The following is a 23,343-nucleotide window of genomic DNA, read 5'->3' on the forward strand; positions in this document are numbered from 1 at the left end:
CCTTGTTTCACGTATACAGCACCTTGTTGCTCTCCCTCAATATATTTCCCCTCTCTAGAAATCCTTCCGGTTGATCCATCCGAGTGCAGTTGTAAGGATGGCACCCAATCTTGTTGCCTCAACTTTGGCATTAATCCATGATATGATCATCAGTAATGAACTCACTGTCCCCAGATGGCTAAGGCTGCTGGCTGCAATGAGCGTACGATCAGACGGCTTCGCTCCAATATGCACCAATTTGGCAATGTGAAGGCACCTTCTAATAAAAAGGGCGGCCACGAGGTCTTATGCCTGTTTATTCAAGTCCTTTATAATTATCTACATAAGAAGCCTTATTTATATCTTGATAAGATGGCGCTTTTTATGTGGGATGTGTTCCAAGAAATAGTAATAACATGCTGTATTAGTTGTGCTCTCAGGCGTGAAGGATAGTTCAAAAATGTCGCGAAGCAGAAAGTAAGAGAATGAAATATAGATTTGCGCAATATATACTCTGGTTTTATTTCTGATTTTTGCTTATATCACCTTATTTATGTGGATAAATCTGGATATAATAAAAGAATAGGCTTTAGAAGAACCGGCTGGTCTTCACTTAGTATCAGACTCTCCCAAGAGACCAAATTCCATTGTGACCAACGGTATCAGATTCTTTTAATCTATACTCAGGATAGAGTTGTTTTATCCCGTGTTTTCTAAGGCTTGACTGACGCCTCTGTCTTTAAAGACTTTATTAAACAGTTTCTTCAACACTGTAGAAAATAGCCAGAACCAAAATCTTTTCTTATTGTAAATAATGCCTCCTTTTATACCTCTAAGAAAATAGAACAAATGTGCACGCAAGCAGGAGTCAAGCTTGTATATTTACCCCTGTACTCGCCAGATTTGGATCCAATCGAGGAACTCTTCGCTGAGCTAAAAGCCTTATAATAAAGCATTGGCAAACCTACAAAGAGAACCCCGGCCAGGGCTTTGATTCTTTCCTTGAGTGGTGTGTTGAAACTGTTGGTGTGAGAAAAGAAAGTGCAGAGGGGCATTTCCGGAATGCCGGCCTGGTTATAGACTAGCGAATGCCTTAGTCTGAACACCATAATGGGTCCAGTGCTTGACAGCAACATATTTTATCTGGAGAAATCTAGAAACTAGGAAGATAAACTTTAGCATATAAAAGCATGGACCTGGGAATTCCCTCCTGTGGCTAGTTTCGCCGTTTTCAGTATACTATTTTTTCCCCGAAGAAATGAGGTGAGTATCAATTTATCGCTTGCAAGAATATATCAGTGGCATTCGGGCCACCCAGCGAAAAGGCATGTTAGCTAGGGATTCCGGCTGACAGTCCTAATTATTAGTGGCGGACCTGACCACCCACCGCCTTCGCCGGATGGGTGGTCGGCGGCGTAGAGGCATTTTCACCGTAGAGGCAGATTTTGAAGCAATTCGCATTTCAACGCCTAGATCCTATAGAATCTATAAAATAAAACTGATTACCCGATTCTGCTGCCTTTTCACTATATGAAGCAGGTTTTTGATCTTCCACAGGAGGCGCGGGTGGGAGATGACCATATGCTTCTTTATATGCCTTATCTGCCTTCTTCTTCTTATTCAACTTCTCTTTGACTCTTCTATCTGCAATAGATCGATTTGCATCCCGTACGGTCAGTATACCACTATCCCCAAGGCGCTGAATCTCTTGTTTAGTAGATTTACAGCGTTGTGTTGCCTGGACCGATTCAATTTGCTCTAAAGTAGAGTTCATGACTGCAAGTTGCTCAGATTGAAGTTTCTGCTGATCAAATAGACGTTCTAGGCAGCGCTCAACTCGCGGAGAGATCTCTGTAGAATCTAGTAGATGAAATAGCTTCTTTTAATTCTTTTCAACCTGTAGAGAGGTCTTTGGAGGCGTGTTTTCAATGCTTAAAGAAAGAGGATTAGGAGGAGGTATAGTCTCTCCGTACGCGTGTAGATCAGGCGCGGAGATCTCTGGCACTGGAGATAGGGCATTCTGAATAGCTTCAATTATAGAGAATCCATCTGGAGGAAAGATGCCGCGTTCTTTAAAGGAGTTGTGAATAATTCATGAGTTGAAGGTCTTATCTTGTATGGCCACAATATCACTTAAAAAGCGCCTTTTATCTCCCAGGACACCACACCACTGCGCGATGAGATTATTCGCACTGTGAAAGTGCATTTTATATGTAAGAAATGGCTTTCCATCAAGCGGTTAGCAGAGGTGAGTTGTATGAGGCCTAAAACAAAAGGGAAGAATCTCATAGGTCTTGCAGAGTTGTAGAAATTCAAGCATTTTATGAGCAGTATGGCCGTCAAAGAGAAGAACACGTTTTTCTCCTCTTCTTGTACAATTCTTGGTCTCTTCATGAAATTTATAAAGCCAGTCAATCAATAATTCATCATTTATATAGCCCTTTTCAGAGACCGCAGTGTAGAAATCTGGTAGTTCTTCATTATACCAGGCCTCCATAAATTTCTTGCCTTTAAAGATGAAAAGCGGTGTCATAATCCAACCATCTGCAGCAATATATTCAAGCGCAGTTATATTATCTGAATGCTCTGCTTTAGGAAGATCTTGGATCTTTCTTTCCTTTGTATTAAGCACGCTTTGGGACTTTCCTTCACCTGGTTGAAATCCGCATTCATCAAAGTTATACACAAGGCGAGCGGGGACCCCTTTGAGCAAGTTTGCAAGCTGATTATACCAGAATTGAAGCTGTCCAACATTCTCTGCTTCTATACGCTTCTTCTCCTTTGTTTTCTATATCTCTGGGCTAATTTTTAGATGAGGAGGAAGTCTTTTGACAAAGCAATACACCCATGATCGATCAACGCGTTGTTCAGGATTAGTATGCTGCACGGTTTGATTTGCCCAGTCAAGAAGGAGTTGAATAGTGACAGGGAGATAAAGATCACGCATTTTGATAATCCACTGAACTAGAGCAGCCTCTTGATACTGATTTAGCACTTTATTTACAGGCATGCGAGTCAAACGAGACTTTTTTCGATCGTGTACGCGGCCATAGAGTGTGCGGTAGGGAACCCCGAATTCCCGCGCAACTTTTGCGATATTAGGATTTTTCATTTGCTGTATAGCTTCAACGGCCTTATCAACGCGTCCATCATGAATTTCTGATGATTTAGGCATATTAGATGGTTTGTATAGCTTCAAAAAGATGAGAATTTCAAAATCTGCCTCTACGGTGAAAATGCCTCTACGCCGCCGACCACCCATCCGGCGAAGGCGGTGGGTGGTCAGGTCCGCCACTAATAGATCAGTCATTAGTAACGTATGATCCGGCCGGTAAGGGGGCCTAAAGTCCCACAGTAGGTTTTAGGGTTTTAGCGCTGGTGTCTAGGTAGGCCTAAAAGACAATCATGATTTTGTGAGGAATGAGCTTCGTCTGGTGTCCCAAGGTAATACAGTCATTTCTTGAACTCAGCAACAGGGAACATTCCCTTCAATTGACATGTCTGTCTCTGCATATAGTGACTAAAGTTATTGATGAACAATTAATTTCTTCTCCCATGAACATTTGCATTTGTTGTGATCTCAGGGGAAAGATGGGCAGGATGATGCTGTATCAGCTAGACGTACGTAGCCTACTGAGGACCGGATGCCATTCCGATAGATACTCGATTCTATGGACGACTATATCCACTATCTTGACTGCTTCTCCTTCAACTACTAATAGGTAAAGCCTTCAGGGGCTATGGCTACTATTTAGCGTCACTCGGCGGGTCACGCGGCAACGTGATCCGCGGCCTCCCTAGGGGCAACTGGATGTGCTACCTAAACAGAAATCTCACTAGGAACTAGCTAAGTACATGCTTGAAGCAGCAAATCTGAATACTATATGTTGGAGAAGGGTAGAAGAAGTGCCTGGTACTACTCTAGCCAGGTCTTCTAGGCTTGGAAACCTGCTTTAGCTACCTATAGATAGAAAGGGATGCTGTCTGCCTCTATCCAGGTAGAAGTATTGACTGTTACACTATTTAGTGCTTAAGCGGGCCCAGTTTGGGTATATATCCTTAAAAAAGAATAAAACTTATATAATATAGCTGAACTCTTTAGCTCTAGTAGCTGTACTAAGGAGCTAGTTAATTATTTCTAACAGACCAGCCTTTAGATACTTTTATCTATTCCTCCAGCGCTTCCTGGTATATAGACAGAAGAAAAAGTAAGCAGAAGACTTTAGTCTGCTATAGGAGTAGATTACCAGATAGTCTAGATAGTAGTATTTTTTATAATATACTATAAAGTCTTCATGGCCTGTATAGATAGCTATTAGCCAGCCTAGAATCCAGTAAAGAAGACTATATTCCCAGGAGTAACTGCTCTTTATATAGGGCCTAATATTCAGATTATAATAGGCCTGTAGTGCAGTCTTTATATATACTGCTAAGAAGTCTATATAGAGTTGCTGTTTTATCTTTTGCCTGAGATAAGATAGAGAGAAAGAAATATAGAAGCTGTTAATTATTATACTTTACTTAGTAAGTTAGTCTGTAAGTTTATTCTCTACTATTTCTGAGTGACCTAGAATCCAGCGCATCTCTAGAGACTTATATAATAAGTCTAGAAGAAATAAGGCTTTCTTCTATTATATCAAGAGCTATTAGAAGATATCTGTAAGTCTATACCAGTGAGAGATTAGCCTGTTATATATAAGAAGACTGGCTACCGCTAAATTATTAAGTAAGATAGTTAAGCAGATAATATATTAAATATATAGCTATTTAATTATAGCTTGGAGACTCTCTACTATATCTATAAGCTCTATATTATAGACCTCAGTTTTCAGGCCGGCAGGGCCAGATCCCTAGATAAGAAGAATAGAGCTATAGTATACTGTATATCTATAACTGGTACCATGTCCTGTTTATAAGCTATCTAAGTAGACTAATATCTACAGTAATACGGGAGTATATTCTTTATAGGATATTAGAAGTATAGATAATAGCAGGAGAGATATCTCTATTTAAGCATGTTCTAGTACAGGGATAGAGATATATCAGAGTATAGTATTAAGTCTAGTTTTGAATTTAGGTCTAGTTTTATCTATTATATATATAATTAAATACTTAGTGTCTAAACTTATATATCTAATATATGCTCTCTAGAGGATACTGTTGAGTAAAGTTCTTAGATTAGACAGATCTATCTTATAAAATAGTGCTGCAGTAGATAATAATTTATAAATAGAAAGAATAGCTAAGACAGCTAAGTAGAACAAGAATTATAGAGAATTAATAATCTATTATTACTTAATACCAGTATAGAATACTTCTGCTCTATAGAGTACTATTAATATAATATATTATATAACTACTACTTATATAGAGATAACTAGACAATCTTATTAGATATTACTTAGTTTTTAGAGATATTATACTAGCTACTTGTCCCGGCTGAAGATATAGTTTATATATAGTCTAAAGATAAGCTTAGTATTTAGCAAGATTTCTAGCCAGTAAATATAACTAGATAGTTTGACTATATCTAGCTCTGGAAAAAGAATAGTAAAAAGAGATTAATTCTACTACTTAGAGAAGTACTATATCTCTATCTTTTCTAAAGAGAAGAGAAGGCCTGATTCTATACTGAGTATAGTAATTAACTAATAAGTTTTAATAAGCTGCTGGAAGATTTTCTTAAAGATATATCTAATAAATAGCAGTTCTAGATTATCTATATAATTAAAGAACTCTTTATAGGCAGTGAATACTATTACTATATATAATAAAAAAAGAATTAGAAAGAGAAGAAATCTCTATAATAGATCTTTCTTTAATAAGTCTATTACTATAGTATTTCTAATCTTTACTAAGACTAAATGGCCTAATAGCTAGTTCTAGATCAGTTAGATTAAGCTATTATTCTATTCTTGTAGACATAGCTAGAAGAGCAGCTACTGATAGATTACAGTATTAAAGATCTCTTTTATATTCAGTAATAGTAATAAAGTAATCTTTCCTGCTTAGAAGATTTTCTCTATTCTGTGAATAAGGACCTGGACTAGATCTACTGCAGAGTAGCCTGAGAGTATACTGAAATAGTAGAGTAATAGTAGCTTTATCTGAATTACCTGTATAGCTATATACTATATAAAGAACTGTTTAAGATCCTTATCTAAGATAGATAGTAGGCTAATAAAGTACTAGATACTTGACTAGATAAGATCTCTCTTATCTAACTTTAGCAGTATTATAATCTTTACAGTCTTAAGAATATATAGGTAGCGGCCTTCTTATAGGCAGTAGTAGTAGAATAGAGTAATTAAGTTATCCAGAATAGGCTAGAACTCTCTCCAGACTATAATAGCAAGTTTATTCTCTCCAAAAGTAAATAGAGTAGAGATATAGAGAGTAGACTAGCAGTCTTCCTTAAATAGAAGACCTAGTAAATCCAGAGACTTAGTAAAAGAATCTTCTTTCTATTAATCTAGAAAAGAGACTCTCTTTTTTAAGAGATATAAGAGAAAGATATTTATCTTGTCTTATAAAGTTATAATCTAGATATTCTAGATATTTAGAGAAGAAATAATAAGCTAGTCTAAATACTTATATTACTTTATAAGAATAAAGATATCAGTAAATAATATAACTTAATTAATCTATTTCTTTTAGTAGTTAGCTTTCACGCGGGAGACTGCTTTCTAAAGTAAGATATAGTCTAGAATTTATTACTGCTATATTTATTATAGTAAGATAGTAAGTTCTAGAGTTCACTAAGGAATTTATAAAAGTCTATAGATATTATAATCTAATATACTATAAATTATTAGCTATACTCTACTAATAAGGTTCTTTACTAGTATATTAATAGAGAGATTTAAAAGCAGTAAGATCAGAATAGCCCTAGTCTTTTTCCAGTTAGTAAAGCCCAGTTTTAGGCGGGATAAAGACTTATCCCAGTCTACTATTATTAAGATAGTTATATAATTACTTGAGATACTTAAATAGTCTTTAACTATAGTCTTTATAGATAGATTTAAGAAAACAAGATCTAGAATATTATATCTATAGATAGAAATGCCTGGCTTAAGATAAAGTATTAGCTTATAGATTTTAAGCCACTCTATTAAATCTATTAAGTTAGCTAAGATTAATTATAGTTTAATATCTAGCTGCTAGAGAAGATAGTAAATATTAAAATTTCTTACTAGAATAGTATTCCGTGGAGAAGAGTATTAGAATAGTATATAGAGAGTTAATAGAATTAATCCAGATTAGGCTGGAATAACTGGATTATATAGATAGTAATAGATATTAATAATAGTGAGACCTGCTATATAGATAGCTATAATATTAGATAAGATAGATTAAGAAAATAAGTATACTAAGAGATTCTAGTATATATATATTAGAGTTCTAGATCTAGTCTCCCAGTATATAGTAAGACTAAAAAGTTAGTAGTAAGAATATATTTTTGTCTAATAATTTATTTTATCTATTTAAGATTCCTGAATAAGAATAATATCTATTTTAAATAATAGTAGTAAATTATAAATAGTGCTATTTTTTCTAATATTAGCCTGAATTATTTTTATAGTTCTAGCTGAGAAAGAGCTTGGCTAGTAAGTACTTGAAAAAACTAGCTTAATAGTTAGCTTAGTAATAGATTAGGAAGCCAGGTTTATAGTTAGCCTGAAAAGTATAGACTGGTAGACTAATCAGTATAGGATTATTTGACTTATTATTATTAGAAGGCAAGCCGGCCGGCTTTATAAATAGCAGCTAGAGTATCTTAGGAGAGACAGGTGACAATGCTCTTTTATACTTGTAGCCTAGTAGAACACTTCTAATAGTCTGCTGTATAGAGTCCAGAGCAATTAATATATTAGATATAGCAGATATAGTCTTGCTTAGAGAATCTACAGGAGATACAGTGCTTGCTAGAGTAGCAGACCCAGAAATCATAGAAATAGTAGCAATAAAAGTACTGAAGAGACTTTTGCTTAGGATAGGTTAGCCTGAACAGGCTAGAGAAGTTAAAGAGTTATAGGGTATAGTATAGCTTCTTTAGAAAGACTATAACTGCAGTAATAGAGTCCTTCTTAACAGAATATTTAGAGAGCTTAGTTAAGAGTAGCTTAATACTAGAGACTTATTCTGTCTCTATACTAATATTATTAATTGTGGTATCTGCCTATCCATTCAGGAACCAGAGTTACCTCAGGATCCAGGAAATAATAACTTAGTGATACTCTGTTATAGCTTTAAAGAATCTATCTCCAGCTAGCTCCCTAGTCTATATAGAGAGTAGAAAAGCCCTGCCCTCTTCTGTGATAGAGATAGCAAAGCCTGTAGATATAGTCTATATTTACTTAATCCTGCCAGGAATTTACTCTGAGAGAGTGATACAGATACTGTGTGGTCTAATAGTATATAGACTAGAGAAAGTTAATAGCCAGAGAAAGATATAGGAATCTATTTTTCTTAGCTATTATAGCTTCTATTATACCGGTTACTGTTTAGTTAGTGTATAATATTTATGGACAATAGTTTGCCAGTTTACCTGGCTATTATTAGGTGCTACTAGTGAGGCCCAGGAAGGTATCTATATAGCCTGACTGGCTAGAGGGGCATGCTTTGCTTGCTTTGCTAATACAGGCTGCTTAGTTGGCTGGAAGGATATTACTGCAGGATTTGATAGTTCTTACTGGAAGGGATTCTGCTTAGCTAGTGTAATAAATCTAGCTGCTAGATCCTGGATAAGTTCCTTTAGTTGGTCTTGTAGAGAAGAGACAGTTAAATCCAGTGCCTCTGCAAGAGAAGATAGTGCCAGCTTCTAGTCACTGAAGAGAAGGAGCTGATTACTAGCAACTGTATTAACCTGTTAGTGAATAGACAGAGAGGAGGCCCTGTCAGGTATATAGGCAGGATGTGCTGTAGGAGTCTTCTAAGGGGAGAATAGAGCTCTCCGCTTTAGGAAGATGCGGGGGAGAGGGATAGGGGTGGTAGGCCCCTGGAGGGAATCAGAGTTTTCAGGTACGGGTAGGGTCCCCGGGGGTGCACCCTCCGCAGGAGGGTCATCCACCTCCATCAGGAGGAGGGAGCAAGCGATCAGAGTAGGCAATATAGGTCAAATGTGTGGTATTAGGGGTCTTTCTATTCCCCTTGAGATGGTTGGCCTTCAGGGGCTGAAGAGTTGGTGATCCGGCCAAGCCGCTAGGAGATCACGTGTCTCGTATAGATTCATAACAGCATTAAAGTGTGATATTGTTGGGTGCTTATGATTATGGGGTAGAAAGATTGATCCTTTCTAGTCCCAGGAACAGGATGTTGCCAAGTTCTACATACAAAGCGGTGAAGGGGGCGGTACAGTGCTTCCAGAAATATATTTCCATGATATGCACTTCAAAACTGTTTTCAAACCCTAGTGCCAAGGTTCAAACAATCTAAATATAGTTAGATATTGAGTTCTGCAACGTGGTTGGCTTGTTTTATGGGGTACTAACTACAGACAGTCTAGTATAAACTTAGATGTAGGGTTCAAGATAATTTCGAAGTGTATATCATGGAAATATATTTTGGGAGGTACTTGTACTATATGATCCCCTTTCCCAAAATTTGTCTGTTAATCATTAGGTACCCCTAGGCCTCGCCATAACCCGCGGGTTACCCGTTGCGGGTTAGGGTAACGGGTTATGGCGAGGCCTAGGTACCCCATAACTAATGTTATATTGTTGGGTTCTGTTGATGAAAATCTATCAATTATAACGGGCCCATAGTAGAAATAATAGGATAAGATATTAATTCTCGGCCAATGCTACTGTAGTATTAATAAAAGTCAGTTGCATCCGGGAGTCACTCATGTGATCGAGCTAGACCGCTTTTATGACCACCTATAATACCGAAATGTTGAATGGCCACAGACCATTTTCCGATGGCAGCATCGATGTTCTATGCGTGGACCAGACAGAAATAGACCTTACTACGAAGCCTATAAGCTACAAGCCTCCTCGTATTCGGTTCATCGCTGCGTCCATAATATTATATTCTTCACTCTCCAGCCATGTCGGTGCAGTATAACCAGATTGGTGCTAACTATAATCGCATCAAGAAGCGATCCGGCGATATGGCCCAAACCGCAACGATCCTAGCATACCTTGGCAACATCGAGGGCCAGGAAGTACTCGACCTAGGCTGCGGTACAGGTTACTTTTCACAGAAAGCAGTCGATCAGGGAGCGCGACGAGTGGTAGGGCTAGACATCTCACCCGTTATGGTCCAAGTCGCGCAGCGTGAGCATGAAGGTGACAGCCGCTTTGAGTTTCGTGTTACAGATTGCAGCAAGCCCTTGGAGGTCGGAAAGTTTGACCTTGTCCTTGCCATGTGGTTTCTCAACTATGCTCCTACTGCCGAGGATCAATTGAAAATGTGGCAGAATATCATGTGCAACTTGAAGCCCGGTGGTAGATGCATCGGAATTGTGCCTAATTTCGACTGGCTTGACAGTCTGTCTACTGATGATGGAGAACGTTCTTCTGGTGATATGCAATTCCTCGAGCATGTTCCAGACGGTGTGAAATACCGGTTTTTTTCAGATCAGGATTCGACTGTCTCGTTTGATGCCTACCTGCTTCGGCGGGAAGTGTACAACTCTTGTGCTTATGAAGCGGGATTCATTGATATGCAATGGTTAAATCTGGGCGGTGAGGATTTGGATTCTGCGCGCCAGATATTTCAGGCCTGGCGACCGAAATGATTTGTCAGACTAATTACCTGTGTATCGTTATTTGCAGGTACACCGAGTATTGACAATTTGATCACTTCAACACATTAATTCATTATACGGGAACACAGATTATGTGCACTTTGCGAAAAGGTCTCATCTTTTAAATAAATACTGTTACCGTACAATGATATCTGTTCTCATTCTCTACTACATAAATTCTATCACCCAATCATTTTCCAAATGCTTATTAACCACTTTAAAGCATTTAAATGCATTCATTCACTAATAAAATATAGTAATATGAGATGGGAATACATCCATTTTTATGGTCAAGCGCAAGAACACCACTCTTCAATGTTAAGCACATTTCACGGACCCGTACCAGGTCATCAATGATATTGCCATCTGCCAGGTGAATCCTGCGTGCAGCTGTGGCATGAATCTGAAGGGACGGTTTGCCTGTCACGGGGTTTTTCCATGTCATAGGGAGGACAAGTATTTTGGTGCGGTCAAAGGGCGGTAATTCGGAGTCAGGCAACTCGCGGTCTAGCTATACTCAGATGGCGTATGTTCACGGCCAAAGTCACCGGGGATTGGGGCATATGAAAGGGATCGTTCCCAAGTACCAGCTTGTGAGACAATATAGTTGTTGAGGGGGTCGGATCTTGTCTCCTCAAGGCAAAACATGCCACCAAGGAGCTTAATATTAGAATCATAATATATTAGCTTTACATAGTAAATTTATCTCATAAATCGGGGAAGGCCGATGCTGACAAGCTGAGAGGAATGATAAGCAGGGTCATTTGTGTCGCCCACTTAACTTTTGCATACCTGTATGGTTACATATGACGTCAATGTATTTTACATGCGATTAAAGTATCGAAATGTATCAGGAATATACTTTTTCCGCCATTTTCCCTAATAAGGTTTGGTCCATTATGCATTAGGGTTTGAAAAGAGTGAAATAGAAGACCCGGGCGCCGTTTTTGCAAGACAGTGTATACCGCTTTTTCTTGCCCTAGTTGTAGTAAAGCGATGGTCAAAAGGCTTTGCACATTACTAGCCCTCGTTCAGATACATATGTTGAAGGTGTTTAGTTGTATATGAAGATTCTATAAAAGTTAACAAGATAGTATAGCTAGAACAACACATCAACAGCAAGACTATAAAGACGAATAAATATAAGAATACTGCCTATCGTCACTTCTTCTCTCTAGCAAATCTCACTGATCGATAAAAAGACCCATTCTCCACCATCTCTATCCTTTTCCTATATTTCATGATTATCAAGAAAGCGGAATTTGACTGACGATATTAATAAGCTCCCCCCACCCCCCAACATAACTATATCATTCTACCCACGTTGGAGTGAGTAAAACTGAAACTATGGGCCCCAATTAATAATAACATAGGTCATTATAAAACCCATAAGTAAATCCGCTTTCTAGGCTCTCGCAACTATACGTTCAAAATGATTATAATGCCCAATAAGGTGTTTGTGACCGGAATTACCGGCTATATTGGTGGCGATGCATTCCACGTCCTCCAACAAAACCATCCGGACCTTGAATTCTCAGCACTAATTCGAACCGAAGACAAAGCCCGGAAGGTTCAGGAGAAGTACCCAAAAGTACGGGTAGTTCTGGGCGGGTTGGACGACGCAGACAAAATCGCCAAAGAAGCTGCTTGGGCAGACATTGTGATCCGTACGCTTGAGTAGCTGTATAAATCCTCGGAATCGGAGTTTCTCCGGCTGACAGCAGGGACGAAACAAGCAGACACCGCGGACTCTTCGGACCATGTTGGAGCCGCGAATGCTATCGCAAAAGGCATGATTGAAGGCCACAGCCCCGAGCGACCGGGATACTGGCTGCATACTGGAGGGAATGGGATCTTGAGCTACTTTGACTCGGAAGTACGCAAGGTCTCCGGCGAACCTGACGATAAGGTGTTCAATGATTGGGATGGCGTGGATGAGTTGGTTAATCTGCCCGCGGCTGCATTCCATCGAAATGTGGACAAGATCGTGTTGAACGTGGGTTCCAAATATTCCGACCGTGTCAAGACGGTCATTGTATGCCCTCCGACCATCTACGGTCGTGGTAGGGGCCCTATTTCAGGTCGTGGTCGCCAAGTCTATGAGATGGCCTCGTTTGTCCTGAAACAGAAGTATAGCCCCCAGATTGGAAGAGGTTTGAGTCGGTGGAATAACGTGCATGTCTATGACCTAAGTAGGCTGTATGACAGTCTAGTGCGGGCGGCTCTTGATCCTACGAGAAATAACGATGATGAAATCTGGGGTGCAAAGGGCTACTTTCTTTCGGAGAATGGAGAGCACGTTTGGGGCGAGTTGGCTAGGTTGATAGGTCAGCAAGCTTTCAAGCTGGGTTACCTCTCACAGGAACCCCAGCAGAAACAATGGTCTCTCGACGAGGCCATAAAATCACCCGCTGGTTTCGAGGCTGCTAGCTGGGGTTGGAACTCCAGAGCGACTGCTCTTCGAGCAAGGAATGCGCTAGGTTGGAAGCCCCAGGAACAGAGCCTCGAGGCAGAGGTCCCTGAAATTATCCGCTCTGAGGCAGCTAGGCTCGGACTGTAAGATACCGGATGTCAAATAATATGATATTAGGTCTCACACTAAGCAGATTTCCAGACTTCAGTGAGGACAAGCTTTATATTCCCGCTTGTGCGGTGGACTTACTATTTAGGTCAATGGCGGCTTAGTGAAGCCAATTTTGACATAGAGTACGTGTAGCAAAGAAGGATACTGCAAAACTAGAAAAGCGAGTGGTAGTTCGAAACAAGATGAGTACTATTTTGTAGGGTTGAGGAGCAGATATAAAAAGCTGTCACCGTGTTTATTTATGGTTCAGCACTCTACCTGGTTTATCGTATCACCAACACACCACCGTTCAACTGTACATTTCACTGCAGCCTGAAGATTCTGCAATGTTCTTTCAGAAAACCAGGCGAGATGCGGCGTCAAAATCAGATTCAGATCTGTAGCTTCCCGGGACAACAAAGGTGAGTCCCCTCTTCCAATAGGCTCATTCAAATAGACATCAATAGCTGCCCCGGAGATGTCCCCTCGCTTGAGCGCCTCCAACAGAGCGCCTTCATCCACAATTCCACCTCTAGCGACGTTAATCAGTACAGCATGAGACGGCATCATGCGTAGTTCTTCGATTGAGATCAAATTAACTGTTTCCGGGCCTCGCGGCAGGCATAAAATCAACACAGTTGACTGCCTCAGAGTTCCTTCAAAGGAAACTCGGCCCGGCCGGGGCAGCGCACCTTTACGCTCAGCCACTATCACGTTCATCCCAAGTCCGCGGGCTAAGGCCTCAAGGCGCTTTCCTAATGATCCGTATCCAATGATACCGACAGTCTCATCACAGCACAGCAATGGGGCTCTCCCATCAGCGGTACGAAGTCGCTTGCGAAGTGAGCCGATCTTTTTCCATTCTGTGTCATGATCCGGATCTGCTGGAACCGCAACTGTGGTGTTATGTAGATTGACCAGCTTTCGCCGAGTGGCGAAGTAAAGACCAATAGCATGCTCGCTGACACTATCGACATTTGTGCCCGGACAGTTGCACACGGTTATTCCTCGTGCCTTGGCGGCTGATTTATCAACACAGTCAGTGCCGGACGCCATGATCACTATCAGGCGGAGCTTTGGCGTGATCTCGGGGTTTAGGATCTCCGCCGAGAGGCGAATCGTCGTGGTTATAATGATTGTGGCATCTTTGACGCGAGAAGCCAGACCCGATTCATTGGTCCAGCTATGCACATCTAGAGAATATTGCTGGGTTACGTCGAAGCTCGGGATCGGGCAATGGACGGTCTCAATGGCGACTATGTGGTGTCTATCGATGTTTGTGGCCATATTGAACTTACGAAAAGAATAGCAAGACTATAGTTGGACGAAGTATCATAGCGAAGCTCTCAAGTAGGTCTCTACTCAATTAAGATATGTACGTATGGCGTAAAGAAAGACATAGGGCGTAGAAATTAACATGGCCGTGGGTAGCCGAGATAAGGGTTGACACAGGGCGTGAAGCCAGATTATCACCCAGTTATCTATACTACAATATTTCGCATCTGCATTAAGATCTGATCTCGGTATCGTGGATTTGTCTCGGGTCGATATGTGCCAAGATCAATGATCATGGCCTTTATTGTACAGCCAATTGTTGCTAGAAGGCATCTCTCCTTATCTAGTGAAGTAGCCGCAGGTCCTAACTCTTTCGCTACAGTCAGTCATTGAGAAGACTTAATCTCGAAGTTCAATTCATCCATTTGGATTGTTGATGACGAATAACCTCGAAATATACCCCGTACAGCGTTGTGGATTACTTGGGTTTGAATGTAGTATCTTAAAATGTCCCTAGTTCACAGAAATTTTCCCGTCTGGTACAAAAGCAGCCTCGCCAGCAAGTCTAATACTCGAAACCTGATCCATCTCCTCATTTAAAATAACATCCACAATAATATGACTTCTTCTGTCCATCTCAGAGCCCTGGTTAATGTAAAGCCGATGCTTCCGACCCTTTTTACTACTCGACAACGCAACATAAGCGCCCAGCAAGCAACTGCCGCTTCCACAAGCAGGATCCTCCAAGTTAACGGCGATCATGCGTACATGAAGCTCCCACATAGTTATTTCACCCTCTGGTCGAGATCTTAGTGTCCGGTAATACATAATACCAGTGAAAGACGGCGCCCATCCCTCATCAAGCTCAAGTTCAGGACTAGCCCCCGGGACAAGGTCGGCAAAAAGATCCACCCTCTCAGTTAGATCCACTAGGGCATATGTAACACCTTTGACCATGGTAACTACCGGGGATGTGTCTCTTACGCCACGCACGTCTGATGCCAGCGGCCTAGACCGGGAGAATCCGGCTGAGTGTCGCCTCTTGTGAGTGGATGTGTATGTTATGCGGGACTTCCGCGAAGACGACCTGCCTGGCCGGGCCATAGGACACTGCAACCGGTCCTGCCTTGGTCATACTGGTCAGATTGCTTGATCCGCCGGGGTTGTTGGCTGATAGTTGACGGAAGAGAAAATGACCGGTACCAATGATAGGATGACCAGCAAATTCCATCTCATTGACGGGGGTGAAAATGTCTGCCCGAGGGTACCTATCCTGGTCAGCACGGTGCAAGAAGACCGTTTCGGAGAAATTGAATTCCTTTGCGATCTGTTGCTTCTGTTTCTGCGATAGCTTGCAATCGCCGGTCTTTACGATGGCGAGAGGGTTTCCCTTGAGTCTAGATGAGTTGTTCAGCTGATAGAGGCACACGGGTATTTAATCCCGGGCATCAGTTGGTACATCTCTGAAGAAAATACATCAAGAGTGACTAGTGAAGCGTCAGTTTGTGGACTACAGCTATGATCGGCCTGGACTCCTTACCATATGACGCCTGTTCTTCGGACATTACGGTGATACTCGAGTATTGTAGACCCGTAACGGGAACGAGAATAATTTCGGATAATTTAATCGAGAGTGACCCGCTACTTAAGGGATGTGTCAAACCCCCAGTACCTGTTATTGTAAATCGAAGTGCATGCGTCTTTTTGCGATCAGGCCTATAGGTGGAGAGCGGTTACGCTCGGGGCCCCCCCACCCACGCCCTGTGTGTAGTTGAGGGATTATGAATCTTTGTGAATGTGGATATGATGTGACTGGTTTCAGGAATTATCGACAGGTTTTGTATTCATTAAGATATGGGCCGAGAACAATGGCCCTGACTAAATAAATTGCAAGGTACTATACCGAAAAACGAGTAGCCCAAGTTAACAGTTGAGTGTATCATAGCATAGCACACTAAAACCCCCATGGAGACAACTAATTCGGCAAGTATTGTACATATCCACGAACAACTTTGGTCAGGCCAGCGTCAGCACCGGTTGCGTTCTTCGTCTTATTTGCCAACTCGATGACGAAGGACCGCACCATCCTACGGCATCAGCAACGACCGACTCCAAATAGATCATGGTAATCTGATCACCCTGTACTGCGGCAGTCTAATGCTCCTCTTGTATTGATTGTCTCCAGGATTTATCCTATATAAGTTGCGAGGGTCGTTGATATAGCGAGAGAGGTGCATGAGCTGGTCAATGGTACTATTCTTGAACTGTGGCGCTAAAGTGAGGAAGATGTTACGTTATTTTCGGGAGAGAGATCCTATCTCAATATGTACCATGGTGTTGCATGCGGGGTATATATGATGCGCCAGATCTGCTATCTACGTCGGACTCAGCTCAGGCGGGGATCTCTACGTGAATAATTGGGTGGAGTACGCACAGTGGAATATTCATTATTAACATAGATAGAGAGTTCCCATCATGGATATCAGTAGCTATTCCAAACCCGACAATTTCTTGACACATAGCTCTGGATAAAGGAATGAAATGCTTGCGAATAATCCATATTGGACAACTGAAGCAAAGGATAATTGGCGGATGGTGCGCGCTCAACGATGTGAAGCCGAACAAGCAAATGGACACTTCAGACTGAAGTATAGAATGGGTCATCTTTTTGAGTCTTTCAACCTCTTCACGCATGTGTAGTTGGTAGTAACGGTCACGGGTGGCCCGTAGTTACAGGGCGAAGGACAATCCGCTTCGGGCAGACTTGCGGGTGTGCAGATCAATACTGGAACGCCACTCTCGGAGACGCCAGTAGGGGGTCCCCCCTGTCCATAAGGAGGGATACGAGCTGTGCAACCGGTAAACGAAATATTTCCATGACCTGGTATGACTGTTTGTTTGTCGCATAGTCCGTGTTCGAGGTAGGAGTTGACCGGGCCTAGGTCGGTTCCCGCGCATCTTGACACATCCTCGGGCCAAACATACCAGTCCGGTCCATATTTGTTGCTTCCACACCCTTCAATAGTACCGATAAAAAGATTGGGAATGGAGGAGCCAACCACTAGGTTGGCTGCTAGGATTGGCAAAATTCGGATGAGATGCATTGCCGTGTCGAGAGCAACTGAAAGGGATTAGATCCTTATCTAGTTAAAGGCCGATTAAGGAGCAAAGTATTCAAGAAGTAGACTTTGCTAAAGTTGGTGGTTGATCTTCGCAGTTCTTATATCCTGTGGCGAGATGACATGTCATATCTTGAAACTTTGCTCTTCTACCCTCGCAAAATACATGTACCTGCACTGTCCAGTCACAACAAAACTACCGATTGATTTGTCATCTTGACGTCGCTTAGCACTAGTCAAAATCTGGCGTCATTATCCCGCGCTCTGGGTGTAATGGCTGCAGGTAAACTAGGTGACTTCATAACCGGAGCAACCATTGCGTTCGGGACTATGGTACACGCAATCACTCCGGCAGGTTCGGGAAACTATCATTTCTCCATGGGTAAGCAATGTCTGCATGATATACTTGGATGATTGGGCATCGGTTCTATGCAGTATTTCGAATTCGAACTCTAGCTGTTGTAAATGAGGCCGCAGAGTGTTTCGCATTGGCGTAGCAGACTGGGTACCTACGAAGGTCCGCTACGAAATCTTCACTAGTCATTGGGTATGGGCGCTGTTAACGCAGGGATGTCTTTGATGTGCGGTGAGCGCATAAAGGCCTTCGTCATCATTCAGCCTACTGTCATATAATCACTGTGTTTGAAGAAATGCCTACTGAGATGTGAGAAGGGCTTTTCTTTTCTCCTACAGTAGCGACCCCAATGTTTCCTTGGATAGAAAGGTACCTAGCTTTATTGGGGTTTGCCATCTAATTTCTATGCGGTATAAACGCAGCTTGTGCAAATGGAAGAAACCTAAGATACAGTAGTCATGCTATGATGGGCTGGAGGCTATGTAGAGTTCTTCCTGCTTAGCTCTGATCTTCAGCATTCGCGGTATTGATATGGAGCTCTGATTATTTCAAATCCTCAGGTGTAGGTAGCTCCTGCTGCAGGCTTGTGAAACCTAAGCTAGAATCAATGGGTTACTTGTCCGATATAAATTTTCGGTAGCCGACATGATGCCAAAAGCTCTATGGTTCTATTTCTTGTCTCCAAGCATACCGGATTTGTATTTCAACCCCGACCGTTACGCCTTGTCATCTTTGTTCATATTTGGACCGGTAAGGGTAGTGTCGCGGAAACTTCCACTTTGACTATCGCTTGATGATCGTCTGTCTAAACCACCAGATCTTCGTTCTGGAAGTAGATTCCCCATGATGGTTGTGGCATAACAGATACATTATGAGCCACTAAAGCTTTCACATTGCCGTGCTGATCGAGCAATATCTCTTGGTATTGGTTGGGCTGGGTCACTTGGAGGAAGCAAGATGCAATTTATAATACTGTAACAGTGTCGTAGAGCGGGGAACCTTTCCTTGGAGATCTAAAAACAGTAAGGTGATATGGACTTGGTCTTGGTAAGCACTTTGTGGACATATAAATGCTTGGACAGTTCTCTTCCTTCTCCCGTCCTGTCTACCAATCCAGCTAGAAGGATCCATGACGTCCGTTCTCTAATCAACCAACACCTTCGAAGCCCTGACATTGTGATTGTAGGAGTTGTGTCTACTAGTCCAAATGCTTCATTTGCTGCTTGTTCTTCCTTGCCTTCTACACGTTGCAACGGGCGCTCCATGGCAGACCCAGAAGCCACTTCATTGCCCGGTAAGATACCATGTGTATCTATTTCATGCTTGTCTGAAGCGAGCTATCTACCCTCAGAAGCAAAGTTTGAACAGTACAAGTCTAACTATTAAATCATTCAGTACCCCGATAACCCCTTAGATGATGACTTTATTGAACCCATCCACGACAGACACTACGCTGCCTATACCGAGCCGGGAACCTGCCACCTGGATGAGATACTCGTGCCCTCCGACTTTTGCACAATCCAAGGTCCATCATATATCGAGATTCTCGACGCGCACAATCCTCACGAACATAACTCAGGCCAGCGCTTCGCTGTAAGCCGCTACGGCGACGACCAGAGAATTAAATCTGTCGTGACATTCCAGCCTATCATGTACCACGACCAGACGTGCACTCTCGTCATCGAGATTCCTGCCATACGAGAGAATCGGTATGCCGAAGGCACCACGACCATGGAGGTTTGGGCTGTTGATCGATTTGATACGCCTACATGGGATAACCAGCCACGTAAGCGGCACACTGTAGGAATGGTCACTTTCCCCACGTTTCAAGTACACCAGGGCTGGATCCAGCGATTTATGCCCATTTCCTGTAGTAAGGAAATGAGCTTTATGGTTGAGCTGAGCCATCCTCGGAGCGACGGAAAGGTTGTCTTCTGGAATCAGCTCATCGGCAAACAGGGTGCACCACCCATTGGCTGGAGGATACTTCAGGGTGGATGCTAAGTGGTGGACATTTGCTCTCTAGGGCTTGGTTTAACAATGGCAGAGGAGGACGAAGACAGCCTAAAGCGATTGTTGCTGATTTAACAAAATTGCCCTTACTAGCGTTTGGATATCTCAAGTTGTTTTCCAATTCGCCTTGGCATAAGCGTTTTTCTTCGAGTAGGTGATTACTATAAGCTATGTCAATTCCTGGTTCTGTATCGGAAGGTCCTGATCTAAGCTTCGTAGTTTGAGGGCATCACGATCTAGTGATTGTAGGACCCATATAGTAGGCACAGGATCACCAGCCGGTGTATCTCGAAACTACTGTGAGAATCTTAGATCTTCCCTTCTTTAGAGATGGTTACACTGAGATGACTACTTCGATTATACAAAAAATCAGAATGTCTACCATATTCACTAATAAAACAACTTCAGCGAGACAGCGAAGATTAGAACGCTCTTTTGGGAAACTTGTGTGACATGGATCTTTGTTAGTTGAATTAATTGGATCTCCCTTGCATTGCCGTAGATCTGGCAACATATCTGGACGTCAGCCATCCCTTGCTACTTCTAGTACTAACCCATGCCTCTTGCAATACACTTAGATATCAGAAGATACAGCTAAAACACTACTCAGAAGCCACCATGCGTTTATATATCCAATCGTGTCGCCGCATAGTGGGTGTTCGCGTGTGCCGCAATTCTCTCTTCAACATAACATCTCGTCCTCCACGACAACCCTATAGCATTATATCCGACCAATCGAAATCCGAATACAAGAAACCCTTCCACTATACCAGCGGACGATGGCTATGGGATGAAGAGTCCCAGGTTTAAAATAGCTACAGACGATTCAACGTCCCTGAGCTCAAGAACTTCGCCGCCAGAGAACCCGGTGCGAAGGAAGGAATGTATATCGGTGACAAAGGTGGCAGAGGGAGGGTTCAATAAAGTGTTCCGACTTGTTATGGGCAACGGAGCTTCTGTCACAGCACGTATATCGTACCCCAATGTGGGCCATTCGTGCAAGACCACAGTGTCGGAGGTCGCGGCCATGGATTTCGTGCGTTTGGCAATGCGTGCATTCGTTAGTAGGTACCGTTCTAACAAGACAGGCAAGGGCTATTCTTGAAATTCCGGTTCCCAAGATCTTGTCTTAGTGTGGGGATGCGGAAAACCCTGTAGAATCTGAGTATATCCTGGTAGAAGAGGCCGCCAGGACACAACTTAATGAACTCTAGGTCAATCTAAAACTACAAGACAAGCTGAAGATTGTAGATGAGATTGTTCGCTCGAAAGTAAACGTTTATCGTTCTCGTTTAGTCTGTCTGTGTATTGTTTCACTGATATGTTTCTCCTGGGAACCTGAGTAAGTCATTCTAGTTACGGGAGTCTATATTTTGCAGACAATTCGTTTCCCGGATGTGAAAAGGCTGAGGCTACGAGTGATATACCGGAGTCAAAGAAGATGGAAGTGGATCGTCGCTTTTTTATAGGGCCAGTTGCCAAAAAGGAATTCTGGGATAAAGAGCGGGCTGTTCTTGATATGGATCAAGGGCCTTCTGAGTGCTTCTCTACTACTCTTAATGGGATTTACTGAAGATTTCACGTAGTGAAGCACTGTAATGGCTATCTGAAGGCAATCGCTCAACGAGAAATCACTTGGATTAGCCGCTATGCAACTCCAAAGGAACAAGATCTACCCGAAAACCCAGAAGCACAACACTCCTCTGATGCCCATATTGAGCTCTACGAAAAGTTTCTGAGTGTGTTCGACTATCTTTTCCGAATGACCACAGGTTAAACAAGTAACCATCTGGCATTGGGACCTCCATTCCCCAATATATTTGCCGTCGGGACTAAGATTACTGGAGTGATCGATTGGCAGGACGCCCCGGTCCCCTTTTACTCCAAGCTCGATATGCAAAGTTCGTACAGTACGAAGGAGAGATGTTGTTAGAGCTCCTTAAATACTACGGTTCTATCAAGAACGAAGATGAGAGATGCCGAGTCAGACAATGCGTAGAGAAGTCGGTAGTACTTCAGGCATACAAATCTAACACGGAGCGTGCAGATCCTATCCTTCACGAAAAATTCCACACACCTCATGGGCGGACGAGATGTTAGGTTGTGCAGTTTCCACAAATACCTGGAATGATGATGTTTTAGCGTTCAGCGAGTGTCTTATTCGCCTTACACGGTATGGTCTCTCTTTTCCAGTGAGTATAGTGGCCCTGTGACTGACCAACAAAACCGATACAGGTATTGGGGAGAGATTAACAATAAGGTTTCGTGTCCAATATTGTTTTCCGATGAGGATAAACAAATACACTATAGGGAAGGAGAAGGCTGGAATGATCAAGAGGATTTTTGGGATCTTCTGGACGGACTTGTTGACCGTGATGGCTAGACCTCCAATAGGACTTACGAGCCAGCTCCTGAAATGTTTGTTGAAGCTCGAGAACGTGCATTACAGGGCATGGCTGGAGAGGGGCGAGCAAACTTTGCAAAGGAAATGTAGTGGGCCTCAAGGAATGGTACTGCATAGATTAACAGACTTCTTGTTGGCTCTGACACATCCTTCTGCTTTTGCTCCACGCCTGCTAGTTCTGCTAGAGATGTAAGCGGATAATTTCCCCACGAATGGGGGGTGCATTGTGTGAAATCTGCGCCCTAGGAGGTTAGTGGCAGAGAATTTTTCATTTTAAAGATGGAATTTCTTCCCTGGCTATATGTCCTTCACCTATACTCTCGGCTCAGGTACGCCAAGACGAGTTATCTATGGGCACCGAAATGGTATGATCATGCAGGCTCCTGGCTAGATGTCCTTAGTGACCTTTCTTTCATTCTTGATCATACTATCTATATAGCAGAATCACTTTGGGGGGGAAGACAAGGAAGAGACCGAAGTGGTCCGATCTCCAGGCAGCCTCACTCGGTAAGAACCATAGCGGTATGGCCTCGGGGCACAGGATAATTTGCACATACGAGCGACGGAGATAGCTCCGAGGCGAAAGAAGGCCCCGGCTTCGGATAGACTCCGTGGGCTAGATTTCCGTCATTCTGAAAGGTCCCCAAAATCCGATCTAAAGCAACGAACACCCCGCATACTTATCACTAAAGTTTATTCAGTCAGTCTATCGAGGATTATATGGTTTTGCTCCACCGAGCTTTTTACAAACTCTCGGAGATTTGCCCGTAGCGTAGACTTCGTACAGTAGGTCCTACTCAGTTCGAGCATAAGAATGCACCCCAATGGTCCTCCAGAGTCCAAAGTCTCCCTCGGAAAGAGTGGACATGGGGGTACGGGGTATGT

General features: G+C 42.5%; 6 protein-coding genes across 6 annotated transcripts; 4 read left to right on the plus strand and 2 right to left on the minus strand.

The window, feature by feature from the left end:
• The first annotated feature begins 9,905 nt into the window (after positions 1-9,905).
• On the plus strand, positions 9,906-11,390 carry BDW43DRAFT_269261 (class I SAM-dependent methyltransferase). The gene is made up of 2 exons (XM_032041203.1): positions 9,906-10,667; positions 10,758-11,390. The coding sequence occupies exons 1-2, from the start codon at positions 10,028-10,030 to the stop codon at positions 10,796-10,798; spliced, it is 681 nt and encodes a 226-aa protein (XP_031902448.1). The 5' UTR covers positions 9,906-10,027; the 3' UTR covers positions 10,799-11,390.
• Positions 11,391-12,172: 782 nt separating this feature from the next.
• BDW43DRAFT_269263 (uncharacterized protein) lies at positions 12,173-13,342 on the plus strand. Its single transcript, XM_032041204.1, has one exon. The coding sequence runs from the start codon at positions 12,522-12,524 to the stop codon at positions 13,287-13,289; it is 768 nt and encodes a 255-aa protein (XP_031902449.1). The 5' UTR covers positions 12,173-12,521; the 3' UTR covers positions 13,290-13,342.
• Positions 13,343-13,449: 107 nt separating this feature from the next.
• BDW43DRAFT_269264 (D-isomer specific 2-hydroxyacid dehydrogenase family protein) lies at positions 13,450-14,627 on the minus strand. The gene has a single exon (XM_032041205.1). The coding sequence runs from the start codon at positions 14,577-14,579 to the stop codon at positions 13,560-13,562; it is 1,020 nt and encodes a 339-aa protein (XP_031902450.1). The 5' UTR covers positions 14,580-14,627; the 3' UTR covers positions 13,450-13,559.
• A 453-nt stretch (positions 14,628-15,080) lies between these two features.
• Positions 15,081-16,132, minus strand: BDW43DRAFT_298675 (PhzF family phenazine biosynthesis protein; the record flags this gene model as incomplete). Its single annotated transcript, XM_032044592.1, has 4 exons — positions 15,081-15,608; positions 15,640-15,964; positions 16,027-16,054; positions 16,108-16,132. 4 exons carry the CDS (start codon positions 16,130-16,132, stop codon positions 15,081-15,083), a joined length of 906 nt encoding a protein of 301 aa, XP_031902451.1.
• Positions 16,133-19,248: 3,116 nt separating this feature from the next.
• BDW43DRAFT_308954 (uncharacterized protein) lies at positions 19,249-20,045 on the plus strand (the record flags this gene model as incomplete). Its single annotated transcript, XM_032046610.1, has 2 exons — positions 19,249-19,335; positions 19,437-20,045. The coding sequence occupies 2 exons, from the start codon at positions 19,249-19,251 to the stop codon at positions 20,043-20,045; spliced, it is 696 nt and encodes a 231-aa protein (XP_031902452.1).
• Positions 20,046-20,672: 627 nt separating this feature from the next.
• On the plus strand, positions 20,673-22,548 carry BDW43DRAFT_298676 (uncharacterized protein; the record flags this gene model as incomplete). Its single annotated transcript, XM_032044593.1, has 10 exons — positions 20,673-20,705; positions 20,956-21,090; positions 21,188-21,229; positions 21,269-21,353; positions 21,398-21,593; positions 21,630-21,826; positions 21,916-22,149; positions 22,197-22,227; positions 22,290-22,426; positions 22,463-22,548. The coding sequence occupies 10 exons, from the start codon at positions 20,673-20,675 to the stop codon at positions 22,546-22,548; spliced, it is 1,176 nt and encodes a 391-aa protein (XP_031902453.1).
• Between the last annotated feature and the right edge of the window lie 795 nt (positions 22,549-23,343).

The sequence above is a fragment of the Aspergillus alliaceus genome (assembly GCF_009176365.1).
Source record: "Aspergillus alliaceus strain CBS 536.65 unplaced genomic scaffold BDW43scaffold_11, whole genome shotgun sequence".
Taxonomy (NCBI): domain Eukaryota; kingdom Fungi; phylum Ascomycota; class Eurotiomycetes; order Eurotiales; family Aspergillaceae; genus Aspergillus; species Aspergillus alliaceus.